The 13939-nt window shown below is 39.9% G+C and overlaps 1 protein-coding gene across 4 annotated transcripts in view; it reads left to right on the top strand.

Moving 5' to 3' along the window:
- The first annotated feature begins 45 nt into the window (after window positions 1–45).
- GNPTAB (N-acetylglucosamine-1-phosphate transferase subunits alpha and beta) overlaps window positions 46–13939 on the top strand; it is a 48895-nt gene continuing 35001 nt past the window's right edge. For 3 of the 4 annotated variants that reach the window (XM_021536422.4, XM_085570279.1, XM_021536412.4), the window contains exon 1: window positions 11094–11252. In XM_021536422.4, coding sequence (XP_021392097.3) covers window positions 11136–11252 — 117 coding nt within the window. In that variant the 5' untranslated portion in view covers window positions 11094–11135. Of the gene's footprint in view, window positions 342–2457; window positions 2541–10653; window positions 10811–11093; window positions 11253–13939 lie in introns of those variants that run through there. The other variant, XM_085570278.1, reaches the window with a different exon arrangement.

The raw sequence follows: 13939 nt of genomic DNA, 5'->3' as shown, positions 1-13939 counted from the left end.
ACCTCATCCGCCTTGGACTTTCGTTTCAAACAAATACGGTAGCCTTGACTTGCAAATTTTCCCTGAGATTCGCTTTTCCACATGCTTAGAGGGAAACCATAGTTTAATTCAAAATCATGCCGTGTTCGGCATTTTCGCTTTGGTTTAACCTGAAGCCGTGGACAATCTGTCAAGGCTGTTTCTGCTTCCTTTCATTTTTTGTAGTTATCAGCCCTCCAAACCAACATCTAAAAGCAAGGCCACCACTCCGCTACAGTGACATGTGTGTGCTTACTCTGCCTTTCCCTGAGAATGTATTGAGGGTCTTGCCTTCAGTGCACATTTCCCTGGATGCACACAAGGTGAGTACTTACCACGCCTTTGAAGGTATTAGGAATAGATAGAAATTATCCTAGGGACAGTATACCTTAATGCAAGTACAAAAAAGTAATTTAAAATATTATTCTACCACTAAGACTGGAGATAGTTGAGAACTTTCTTCTTGGTAGTAGCAGGTTGCTCTTGTTCTTAACATAAAATTGAGTGTAATAGTTCACACCATGCCACAAATCCATACTTCACATTTCCACAGCTAATCTGCCTTCTAGTAAATCTGAGTGACAGAAACTTCTGACTGGAAGAACAGGTTTATTTCTGTTTATGTTCTGTTTATGTTTCTGTTATGTTTCAGTTTATGTCTATTTCTGTTTATGCGCAAAAATAATGGAAGGAAACTAATATTTGAGCTATCTTAATATGCTGGTTTAAAAATTTCTGTTTAAATATGCCTCAATAGCAGGTATCTTGGGTTTTTTTCTTCTTGAAACAGAAAGTTAAAGAAATACAATATAGGAAATAAATCCATTCGCTTTTGTAAATAAATGAAAAGCAGAAACATATTGACGGTAATTCTATTTATAGCAGTAGAATTCTAATTTTTAGTATATCAGTAATTTAGTATTTTGGTTTGGGCCCTTGCAAAAAGAGGGTGGGATTCACTTTATTTTACTGCATCAACATTTAAGTCACATTCTTGGAAAAATGTTCCATCCACAGTTCTGCAAGTTCCTTGTACTACCTTTAGTTTTGTAAGTAGTAAATAAATTACTTTAAAGTGTGACTTGAGTATTTACATTATTCACATGACTTTTTGAAATGCCTGAACACTATTTGGAGTGAAAGAAATGGACACGTTTGGCTCAAGCAGGTGGCAATTGACTGTTTGGTGATCACTAGCAAAGACTCTCATTGCTATGTAAACATTTATTGCAGTTCACGTGACGTTTCATTTCTGTATAATTTTATTGTAGAATTTTATAGTGATTTTTAATAATTTATTATCAGAAGCACATTCTTTAAAGATCATTAGAAGCTTCCATGGAGTAACAAATAGAGGTTACTCACAAACTTGGGAGGAGTCATTTTATTTACTGGAATTGAGAACACTGGTGTGATATTTCAAAGAAAGTCTATGTATTTTAATTTATTTTGCTCCAGGGACAACACATTGCATTTTTTCATTATTTAAATGGGGTTTAGAAGAAGGACAACTAGAGACTTCTTACCAAGATCTGTAGTGACAGCACAAACGGAAATGTCTTTAAACAAAATAGGGTAGGTTTAGATTACACATTAGGAAAGAATTCTCTGTTCTGAGGGTGATGAGACACTGTGACAGGTTGGCCAAAGAAATTGTGGATGCCCTGTTAAAGGCCAGCCTGGATGGGGCTTTGAACAATCCTGTCTAATGGAAAGTGCAGTGGGGTTGAAACTAGGACGTCTTTACGGTCCTTTGTGAACCCTTCTATGATTCTATGATTCTGTGATTTAACAAAATGATGACACTACTTCAAATTAGAATTATTAGAAAGATAAATATGTCAAGGTGTGCAAATAATAACACATCCATGTCAGTGATTTGAAAATATATGAAGGTAAGGAAATAATAATGGGAGAAATCTAAAATAGCCTATGCTGTTGGTACTTGCATGTTCTCTTTTCTCCCACTTTGCTCAAAATATGGTTTCCATGAATTTTAGATTTATTATATATGAATATTCTTTATAATATTTGTATTTTCCAAGCTCATTCATTATGGAATTACCTGTAACATGAAAGACCCAGTTAGAAGTATCTCCTTCCCCAAACATACTGGTTTTTAATATCTCTAAATGGTTTTACATTGAACCTGTACAGAATAGTTACAGTAGCATTTACATCCCTGATTTGGTAAAGAACCTGCTGAAAGATGGAAGGATGGAAGAACAAGTGAGACAAGAAACTTTTACTGCTTAACTGCATATGTTAAGCAGTAAAAGTTTGGAATGAGAGCAAGAGAGATGTAGTTCAGCTGCTTCTTGAGATCTGTTGCTTGTGTATACACAAGCACTAGGAAAAAAAAAAAACAGTCTTATTCTGTGAATGTAATGCCTAAATTCTTTTATTAACAACTGGTTAATAACTGGTTTATTAACACAGGTTGCACCAGAAATACATTTACAGAAGAAATCAAATACACGACCTGTAACTTCTTCAGATTACTACGTGAAGAGTTCAAACAGGTTTGTGGTATCCCTTCCCTTCCTCTTTGGTTGAGTGCCAGTATCTGTAACCTTCTTTCAGTAATAAAAGCATGTGTAAACTATTCTCACTTCTGACAGGAAGTTTGGAGTAACAAGAGTAACAACTCACAACATCTGTGAGGCCTTATGCTCTGAGGCATTTGATGATGTTAATATTTCTAAAAGTTAATATGATTTAGTTATAAAGCAGTTTTCAGGTGTTACTGTTTAAGAGATGGTTTATTTTGCTCTATTTGTTTTGGATCCCCTCAGTAGAGAGCTAGATTATATCTAAATGTATAACCAAAATTCAGGTAAAAGATGTCTCAGCTGTCAAAAAGATTGGACAAGTCAAAAACTGACAAGTCCCTTATGAATGAAGAGAAGTAACTGCTGGGTTGAAATTGTGTAATTTAATCTCTCAAATAAATGCAATCCAAACAAAACAAAACAAAACAAAAATTCAGAAACAAACCCCAAAACAATCAATAAAGCAACAAAATAAAAATAAATAAAAACCAAATAAAACTAATAAACAACCAACCAACCAACCAAAAAATCCCAAAAAAAAACAAAAAACCAACCAACCAACAAAACCCCACCAAAACCCAAAACCAAACAAACAACAGCAAAAAAAACCAACCAAACAAATAAAAAACCAAACCAAAACAAAAAACCACAAAACACACACACACACACACATATACAAAATCAACCAAAAAAACCCCCAAAACAAAAATTTAATAGAAATTTCCTCTGGTGCAGGACAGATTAATATATTGCAATAATGATGACATGTGAAAAGGTTTATTCCAGAATTTCTAGAGAAAATTAGCTCTCAAAAATATATTTTTTTGCTATTGCACTCTGTAATTTCAGTTACTTCTTGAGTCATGTTTTTTTCAAATAAAATGTTTGATGGGAGAAATCTTTGTTTTCAGAATGCATGAGCTGTAGACTGACAAGGGCTATAAAGAGCAAGAGAAAGACTGTTTAGCTACAGATGAACCATTCTCCAGTGGCTTTGTTGTCCTTCACTATAAATGAGGTAGTGAACATGCTGAAGCAGTTAGTAGGAGAATTTGGCTCTGGCATTTTAAGAATTTTGGCAGTACATTTTTGTAGAAGCACATTTTTAATGAAAAGTAAATCATTCAAAGTGAAATGGGATCTTTTTATGTGGCCTTGTCATCTGAAAGAAATACCTTTGCAATTTTCTTAGTGGTACACAGTAGCTGGCAGTAAGTTGCTAGCTGAAGATTAGGAGAAAGTAATTAAATTCATGACCTGAGTCAAATTAGAATGCAAAGGGATTAATGAAATCAGACTCTGAAGAGAGAGAATTTGAGCAATCCTAGGAACAGCTATCAAAAATAACTTTTTTCTCAACATCAGAAGTGGCTAATGATGTAGCTACATCCAACACAAAACCTCCTGGGAATGGGGAGTAACTCACCCCTGAAAAATCAGATTCTATTTCTATATGTTAATATTGATTTGCCAGCACAATTTAGGGGTGTTGGTTTGTCTACCTTTACTACATCATATTGTTAAATATAGGACACTCAATTATTTCTTCCTGTATGTCATGCTTTGCACATTGCTGGCTGAATTACTGTTTGCTTCTTCCATGAGTTTCCTTTTTTGTGTCTGGCCACAGCTGACACCAAGGTCTAACAGGGCCAGATGGAGCTGCTACGTGCGCTTCAGGGGAATATTGTGAAATCTGTTTATGCTGAAACTGCTTGATTCCAGCTGATACATACGTAACAAACCGACATACCTAGTAAAATGTAGTTTCATAAAACCTAAATATTGTGTCCAATTTTGTCTTTTCAGTTTTAACAAACTGTTCTTTCCATCCTTTCTTGGCCTTTTTCCATGTCCTTCATAGTTCTTCAATATCAAAGGTTCGTGCTGCATAGCAAATCTGTTATGACCACAAATAACATGAAAAAAAAGGCAGAAAGGTTGTTCTTGTTCAGTAAAAATGCAGTGAAAACAGTATCATGAGGCATAAACAAATGCTCAGCTTTGTAGCTGGCAATGAGCACTGCGATAAACCATGGAACATCACTGCTTCTTATTTGTTTGAGGAACTTCAGATTGAGGAATAGTTGGTGCAGCTTGGGAGTCCCAAAAGAAAGATCATGAACTATACCTGTGTCTTGTCCATACCAGCTCCTTCACACTCTTGAGCAGCAGTTCTTGGCTGGACTCGATGGTCTTAGAGGTATTTTCTAGCCTAAACAATTCTATGTCTTTGTGTTCTGAAATAAAATAGATATGAAGAATGGCTAATATAGCTTTCCAAAAAAAGTCTTGTAGCAATAATTCCCACTCTACTGTCTATGTAGTTTCTTGAGCATTTTTGAACATAAAAGTATATTTTCAAGGATCAAAGGAAATTGTTCATCCTAAAGAGCTTCTTTAACTATTCAATCCTTCTGTATGACACTGTGATCCATACCAAATGATGGAGAGCTAACTAACCCAAAACTGGATGCTCTTCTAATGTTCTGAGTCTCCATCTCACTACTGTGATGTAAAAAGTACATGTTCTTTGATACAGCCACAAAATCCTACTGACCACTGTAAATCATTAAAAGCACCTCCACTGTTTTCTGCTGTGTGCTGCTGAGTGGATTTAAAAGAGCACCAAGAGTACCCTGCCCATTTCAACCATCAGATCTATACAGTCTGTGGCATTGCAACCTGGCAGGATTAACAAAAGATACATAAATTCCATCACTATGATGTAACAATGCCACCAGTATACTAAAGACTCTGTGTTTCCAGTATTAAAGTAAAAAATAATACCTTTTTAACCTTTAGAATAATCAAATATTTCATAGAAGCAGACCACTATGAAAATTCTATACTACCCTATTCTGTTCTACTCTAGTTAAAATGATAGTTAAATATCAGGGATAATGAACTCCAACTGTATATTTTCAAAAATAATGATGAAATTTAGTATTTATAAAATAAGGTTACATTCATATATTTCCTAATATACGTAAAATACATTAAATCACAGCCTGGGGAGATTTTCCAGGATATTTCATCCACTTCATTAGGGACTTTGGAAACAGACATACAGATATGATTTGGTTTGAAAGCCATTGTCTATTTAAATTTTAGTTTACCATTGTTAAGAGCATATCTCTTTAAAAAGCCAGGGCTTGCTATAAAGAAAACCAAGGACAAAAAACCTAACACCCCAACAAAAACAACAAAAGCCCCAAACCAACCAAAACCAAGAGCAAATGCCAGATTCTGCAGAGTTTTAAAAGGTTTCTTCTGGCTTTCTGAAAGCATTTATCATTTTAGTTTGAAGTGTGCAGGAAATAACAGATCTTTCAGAGTAAAATGTTGGCGAATATTATGCTTAGAAAATCTGATTTTGCTGCCAGGTGCACATGCTGCCTCAGCTTCATCTAGATGCTCATTTTCAGAAATTTTTCAAATGGCATTTTTCCAGTCCTTTGCTCTCTAGGCACAGCTTTTTCATCTGTTTCTGAGATACTACTGTTTTCTCTTTAGTTATACTATATTTTTACCAGCCATGCTCTTCAGATTATTTTAAAAATTCTTTCCACTATCTGCACAAATAAAAAGGACTGGATAGGGTAGGAACTGACTGGTGTTTCAGAGATATTTTTTTTTCCAGTAGAGAAATAGGTACAGTAGAGAAGTGGATATGAAGGAAAAAAAAAGAAAAAAGATTCTATATTCTATGAAGAGAATTTTCAAGTAAAAAGTGATAAATGTTTCTTGCATATGTGTCCAGAGGGTTGGGAGCTGAACTTCTGAGGGTTTTCAAAACTACTGAGCACAATTTTAAAATCTCCACTCTTGCAGCAGTACTAAGTGAAAACTCTCACTAGCTGCATATAATTAGAATGCATTTGCTCATGAGTCTAAAATTACTTTAGACTGATTAAGAGATAATCAATTTCAAGACACAGCAGCAAGGTCTACCAGTGTCTCTCAGAAACTGATCACTTATATTCAATCTCTATTTTAGAGGTAATGTCAGTGGCATTGAGTCTCACCAAGGCCTAAGAGCTCTATAAATGGTGAATCAAAATGAGATTACACGTTGAAGGATAGAACACTGTCTTTTTTATGTTCTGAGTGAATAATGTGCTTTAATTATTGTATTTGATGGATAGTGGTACTACCAAATTCACAGTGCCATACCAAGCTATTCATTCCAGTATGCCTAAGGCTATTGCTTTAAATTTCAGAAGCATAGATATTATAGTTTTTGGGAGGGTGGATTGGAAGGGAGAGAAGTCTTAGAAGGCCCTATTATCTCCCAGTTCCTTTCCATAGAGAGTGCTTATTTAGCTCTTCAAAGCAGTGACAAACTCTCCACAGGCAAGTCCCACTACCCCTCTATTCTGAACTTTTACTTGCCTGACTTGAGACACCTCTGAATGCTCAGAAGTTCAGAGCACTTACAAATGGAAACAAAATTCCTCAGAGTGAACTTCTGGGCCTTCAGAGTACTGTGAGTTATCTCCTGTATTGTGAAAATTCACACTTCAAGTGGAACAGGCATCAAACTTGCTGAATTCTGTCTTTACCTTTGTGGCCAGTAATTTTTGCCTCATAGAAATGCTACAAGTTTAATTCATGTTTATTAAAGAGACCATACAGAGGCAAATACAAGAAACCTATGTTGATGTTAATTCTCTTTTCTTTAAAACAAGATTCATGAAATGTCCAGTGAATACTACTCTTGGCTAATAGAAAAGCTTGAGATGCTTGGTTGATTATTTCTGGTCTTTTGCCTTAACCAAAGATTTGGGTGTTGCTACCAGTATTTAGCTCTTACTGTTCTTTCCCAGCATATGAGAACATGAAACACCTGGAAAGAGCTACTACTGAACAAGTTTACCATGTCCAGTAAGAAATTCTGCCTTCCTCAAGATTTTGAGGATTACAGAATCTCCATTCCTGTTGAAAGAAAGTAAATATTCCTTTCCTTTTCAAAGTAGCTTCTTTGAAAGGTTTCATTATAGTAAGAAAAACATGGAAAATTCAGTTTTCTAAGAGCTAAGAGAGAAAAAATATTGGTGAAAGCAACTTGCAGAAAATCAAGATCAAGTGTGTTTATAACTATTTGACTGCTTATTTAGATTACATCATAATCCACGGGAGGCATGCCTTTGAGTTAAGTGCTGCTACGTGCACCTTTGACTTAATACAAATACAAGAACAGTCAAGCAGATCATCCCAAGAGCCCAATGGTTTACATGGATAAGGGCTTGGCAAGGCCCTTAAGTATATGTTGGATTATAATGGCAGCACCTAATTTTTACATATCCTGACATCTAGTGGAATTTATTGCTCCTAGCAGAATATCTGTGTTCATTTACATCTCCAATGACTGAGACAAATGGAGAAAGTTAAGTATTCTGTTCTTGGATATAAAGTTCTCACCTGGAGAACTCCACAAGCAGTGCACTAGATAAAATGTGAAGAAGAATTTGGCCTAAACCCTGATCCTTTCAGACATACAGCCACAAAGACAGCTGCAAAGGGATACAAGGCCCCTGATCTGGTTTCTGGTTCTAAGCTTGGAAATAATTTCTAGTGACAGACATAGAATAATCCCATAAACTTTGATAGATTGTCTCCAAAGGTATTTGAGCCTGCATCTGGTACGTGTACCTTAATTGCTTGCCATTAATTAGCAAGCTGAGGGTGGCCTTGTTTTCCTTATTCCATGCTTTCCACAGGATCCCAGAATCATCAAATTTGGAAGAGTCCTTAACGATAATGCAGTTCAACCATCAGCCCACCATAACCATCCCTAAAATGCATCCCCAAGTGCCACATCCAGACGTCTCTTGAACACTTCCAGAGATGGAAGTCTTGGTGACCCTAACACCTCCCTGTGCTACTTATTCCAGTGCCTGACCAGTTATTTAGTGACATCTTTTTTTCCCAATGCCTAATCTAAACCTCCCCTGGCACAACCTGAGGCCATTTCCTCTCATCCTTTCACTTGAAACATGGCAGAAGAGCTCAACTCCCAACTCACTACAACATCCTTTCAGATGACTGGAGAGAGCAATGAGTTATTGAGCCTCCTCTTGTCCAGACCAAACAACCTCATTCATCTGGAATAATTAAAACTTGGATGGACTGGAGATGGGAAGAGTCTATGAGTCCATGGCAAAATGGAATATAGGTGAACATCTGGAGTGTAGAGCTCTTTCCTGTCACAAGATGGTTAGGCTGTCTCTCAAAGCTTGATAGGTATTCCTGCTATTCCTGTTTGAAATATATTCCAGAACATGGTTTTGCCTTTTTTTTGTGTTTTGTTTTGTTGTTTGCATTGGGTTTTCCTGTGCTTTGTTTTCATCTTGTGACAGTATTGCATTTAGTTTCAGTAAGTTTCTGATCTCCATTTCTGTGATGCAAACAAGTCAAAACCTTTTAGTGTCTTTTTAGAAAGGAGGATCTGGTTGTTCCTTTTCATGCACCTATTTCAGTTTAAACATATATTCATTGAATATAAGTATTCTACAAGAAAGGACAGATATAGTGCCATCACAATTCGTTCAGCACCTTTTTATATCTCTGTGTCTAATGGTATGCTTTGTCTGATACTTTATAAAATGAAAAAGTTAAAGATTATGTGAATTTTAATGGCTTTATCACATTGGTATCATATGGAAGTATGTATTAGTCTGTATCAATGCATCATCTCACATTTTCTACTAATTATTAATCCAGGTCTTGAAGTAATTCAACTTCCCCTGACTGGTTTTCTGCTTTACATTGGTCATATATCTCTAAGCCTCATCTTTTCAGCACAGTTTCATTTCTGCATTTACACTGGATTGTTGACCAGAAATAGACCTTTTTGACCATAAATAGGGTTTTTTCTCATAATCTGCATATGTGCTATACCTCAGTTCTCAATGAAAACCTCAGTCTACTGACTCAGAATACCAGGCCATCACTGGTACTGCTGGCACAGTGCTGTAGGCAGAGGTAAAGAGGTGCTGCTAGGGCATAATAATAGCTGAGTAATAATAGTTTAATAATAATATCACAGTGCTTGAGCAGGAAGGGCAGGTGAGGGAATATGCAAAGATTATATTCCCCTGGACAGTTCTTCAGCACATGGGTGAGAACATGTGAAGGAGAGAAAAGTTTAGCTTGAATCTTCTGTGTACCAAAACTGGAAGTCTGGGTTATCACAAAGGGCCAAATAAGTATTGTCAGGCTGATAACACACCGTTAGGAGGTTATGAGCACTATGAGGTGGGTTCTGAGGCTCTTCAGGTAACCCCTGGTGAATTTGCTATCCTGTCCCATGGCTCATTGTCAGGAAAATCCACAAACGGTTTACGTCCAAAAAGGAGACAGAAGAGTCCTGCAACTTTATTAAAATAAAGGGAGAAACTCCATGGGAGAACACACCCACGGGGTTTGTTTGCTCTCTCGAGGTTTTGGAGGGCACAGCCTCCTTTTATCCTAAACTCCCGGACTGTGTGTTCCCCTCTTCCTCTCCCCTCTGGCTGAGGTACAGGGAAGGTACAGCCTTTCAGAACCACCTACCACGTATCCCCCTGTAAATCTACTATTTTACCCCAAAGTTCAGAAACTCAGGCTTGTGCAGACCTTGTCTGTCCCAGGAGCCAAGCTGTCAGAGCTGTGCAGCAAACCTGCCCTAAGTCAGGAGGGACATTAAGCCCCATTTGAAAGATGTGAACACCCATCCCTTCACCCATCCGATTGTTTCTCAGGACATCAGCTTTCCTCTCACCTGGAGAAAGACAAATGTTGTGACACTAAAAAGTAAAGAGGAGAAGGGATCAGTGGCTTGGGAGAGATGTGCCAAAGAGCCGTGCCCTCTTGTACATTTCTTAAAGTACAACCATGTGTAGTCCTCTCAGCCCACCACTGTGCAAATATACTGGGACAAAGTTCTACAAAGGGTCATTCATTGTTACTTCCCACAAGAAATATAGGATCACAAGGTTGTGACTCTGAAAAGTTACTGCAGGGAGTTTCAAGAAATACTTAGAAGACCTTTTGATGATAGACTAGAGAGATGGGTGCTATAATGCTTGTCCTCTTGCAGGCCTCTGACACCCCATCATTCTGCTCTGGCCACCAGCGGTGCCTCTGCCCGATCAATGTTTGACAGCGGTGATGACAACAGCATCCGTCCTGCGCAGGAGGCTGGGCTTCGTGGCAGAATCCAGACTGTCAGCTACCGATCGCTAACTAGCTTCTTGGTATGTATTTCCCTCAAGAGCTGTTCTTGAAGAAATCCGTCCGTAACCCTCTCTAGATGGGAACCTGCTGCGCCAGAGCACGCACAGACCGCATCGCTCAGATCTGGGCACGCAGCTCGGCCGCCCCAGCGCGGCGTCCGCCCCGCAGCGACGGCGCCGCCGATCCTCCGCCCCCGAGGGCCGGCGGCGCCGCCCCGCCGCCACCGCCAGGCGGCGCCGCGCGCTGCCGGAAGCGGGGCGGGCGCTGCCGGCGGCCCCGCCCGGCGCAGGCCGCGCGGGGAGCGGGGCCGGGCCGGGCCGTGCGGGCGGCGGCCGCCGGCGGGCCATGCTGCTAAAGCTCCTGCAGCGCCAGACCTATACCTGCCTGTCGCACAGGTATGGGCCCTGCCTCTGCCTCGGGGGCCTCGTCCTCATGGTCGTCTCCGCCCTGCAGTTCGGGGAGGTCAGTACGGCGTGGCTGCCCCCCTTGCCCTGCCTCCCTCCCTCCCTCCGTGCCGAGCCCAGCGGTGCCGGCGGGACGGGCGCGGCCCCGCGGGGGTTTGCGGCTGTTTCTCCTCGGAGGAGCCGGCTGGCCGCGTTGTCCCGCGAGCAGCGCGCTCCCTCTCCGGGCGCCTTGCGGGTGACAGGTCCCGCCCATCGCGGCGCCGTGTGCCCCGTTCGGCTGTGCCGAGCGGCGCCGCCGCAGGCCCGCCGGACCCGCGGGGACCGGCTGGCTCTGCCCGCATCCGCGTCCCGCATCCCGCATCCCGCGGCCGCATCCCGCATCCGCGTCCCGCATCCCGCGCCGCCCTGGCCGCACCTGTTGGGCTGCGGGAGCGCCGGCGGTGGCAGCGCGCCGGGTGTCCCCGCGGGGCTGGGCTGGCGGCTGACAGGTGACACGGCCCTGCGTGCTCGGGCAGCTGCTGTTCGCTGCTCTTGTGCAATTCTTTCCCACTTCCCTCCTCAGGTGACTTATTAGTGCTGTGTTTTTGAGTCCTTTAAGGCTTGTGCTGGATGTCACCTTCGCGTGTCGACTGGGAGTGACAGAATCTTTCGTGTGTCCTCCCTCCAAACTGCACAGCAGAGTCTGCTTTACTCCCTTCTTGTTACTTAATTCGCTCGCATTATTTTGTAAATGCTGCAATGTAATTGCACTTCTCGATATGATTTTACACGGATGTGTTGAATGTTTCAATCTTCATTTCACATTGTCCTGTTGATTTGGTCCTGTCAATTTGGTAAGTCATCACTGAATGGATCTGGAGAGGAGAAAATGAATCCTAGTTCAGCGCAGCACTTGTGAATGTAGTGAGGAATCAGGGAAATCAATTTTGTAAGTCTGAAAGGATGACAATGTTCAATACAAACAGACTGGAATTTCGTGATTCCGAAGATGTTTTTGGGTTTTTTTCCTTTGTTTTAATTTGATGAGCTCTTTCAGATACAGGGAAAAAAAAAAAGAAGAGCCATAAAGAGTATTATCTGAAAGTCTTGCGTGTACCACCATCAAAACTTTATTTTGTATATTAACACATCTTCGCATAAAGTACTAATCTCTGCTGTCTTGTAGGGACCACAAGTTCCTGAAACACTTCCAAGGCATCAGCAAATTAAGTAATTGTAAAGTACTCATAGGTGTCTCTTTGTACATGAGTATCAACTTAGATTGGTGTAGTTTTTGTGCTGCTGTGAAACTGACATAGTTTTGCATTTCCTCAGAATGGGGACTTAAAACATGACTATAGATTATCAGAGAACTCTGAAGGTCCTTAAAAATATTTCAGTAGTTGTGTAGGTTATGGCTGAATTTGGTAAGAATCAGTTGAAATCACTGCTCAGATTTTCCTGCTAAATCTTGGTTTACTGCTTCCAGGCCTTTAAAAGCTACTTGGAAAGCTTAGATACAATTTAGAGAGTGAGCAAAAGAACTGGAAGATTCATATAGGAGTAGATTTTCCAAAACATAAATGAAGAAAAAAGTGACCAGTAATAAAAAAACCCCAAAAACAGCTGAAAAACACCAACTAAATGCCTGCAATTTTTTTTTTTTACTTTTTTTTTTCTATCCAAGGGTGATAGATAAGCTTGGAGAGAGATGTTTGCATGCATCTTGCTTTTTGCCTTTGTATTTTGTAAACAGTGATAGTTCAGTGACTTAGGAGAGACAAGGCTTGTGAGAATGAACACTGTTAGACCTCTTCTGACAACTATTGTGGGAATGGAAATACTTCATTAGTACAGAATCTCCAAGGCAGCAACTAATAAAAACCTATAAAGCTGTTCAGAAAATGAAACCAAGAAATCTTTCTAGAAATTAACAGCTTAACCACTTTTAGCCATCTGCAGGAAACTCAAGCAATAAAAAGCAGCGTGAGGCAGTACTTATCAGACCCTGGTGTCTGAACAGCATTTGCAGTTCTGCTTTTTCCCCACCCCAAGAGTCAGATTTTTTTTTCTTGTTCTAGTAGACAAAGTTAGGTCTGCTTTCGTAGGTTCATGCTAATACCAGTATTACAAATGGAGTAAAAATGGATGGTTAGGGCAAATAATTTGGGGTTGGTAATGATATTCTCACAGCCAGAAGCTGAAAATTCTCTTGATTTGAAGGAAAACCTTGAGCTCGGTGAAATTCTAGGGCAATGAACATAAGTGAGAAATTTTTCTGCAAAAACATACAGGGCAGTGAGGTCTAAGTCAATGCTGTTCCCTATTTGAAAGATGAGCTTGAAGTATTAGGGCAGTTTGATTATAAACCCTTCTTGGCCGTCCTTTCGTAGGTGGCTCTGCTTTGTAAAAGGCTTTATAACCAGAACATGCCAGAGACACTGTTACCATGTCTGATACAGAATCTCCTAATAGGCAGTGTTTCTCCCCTTGCTCTTTAATGTTCCCCTGGTGGTTTTGTAATTCCAGTATGTAAAGTTGAAGCAAAACAGCCTCTAGGCATTATTGCACGATGCATACATAATGTGTGAGGAGGAAACAGTTGCAGGGAAAAAATGTATCGGGTAGGAAGAGTTTTTGACTTTGTTCCTTTTGTGCTCCTGAGAGATCTGTCTTCTTTTTGGCTATAGTTATACAAAAGACAAAGGCTGGAATGGTTAATGTTGTTCTTCTGCAGAGACATATTCTTCATATAAAATAATCTTA

This window comes from Lonchura striata, chromosome 1A (genome assembly GCF_050655825.1).
Source record: "Lonchura striata isolate lonStrDom1 chromosome 1A, ASM5065582v1, whole genome shotgun sequence".
Classification (NCBI taxonomy): domain Eukaryota; kingdom Metazoa; phylum Chordata; class Aves; order Passeriformes; family Estrildidae; genus Lonchura; species Lonchura striata.
The sequence above is the reverse complement of the archived record's forward strand: the minus strand, read 5'-3'. Positions and strand labels throughout refer to the sequence as shown.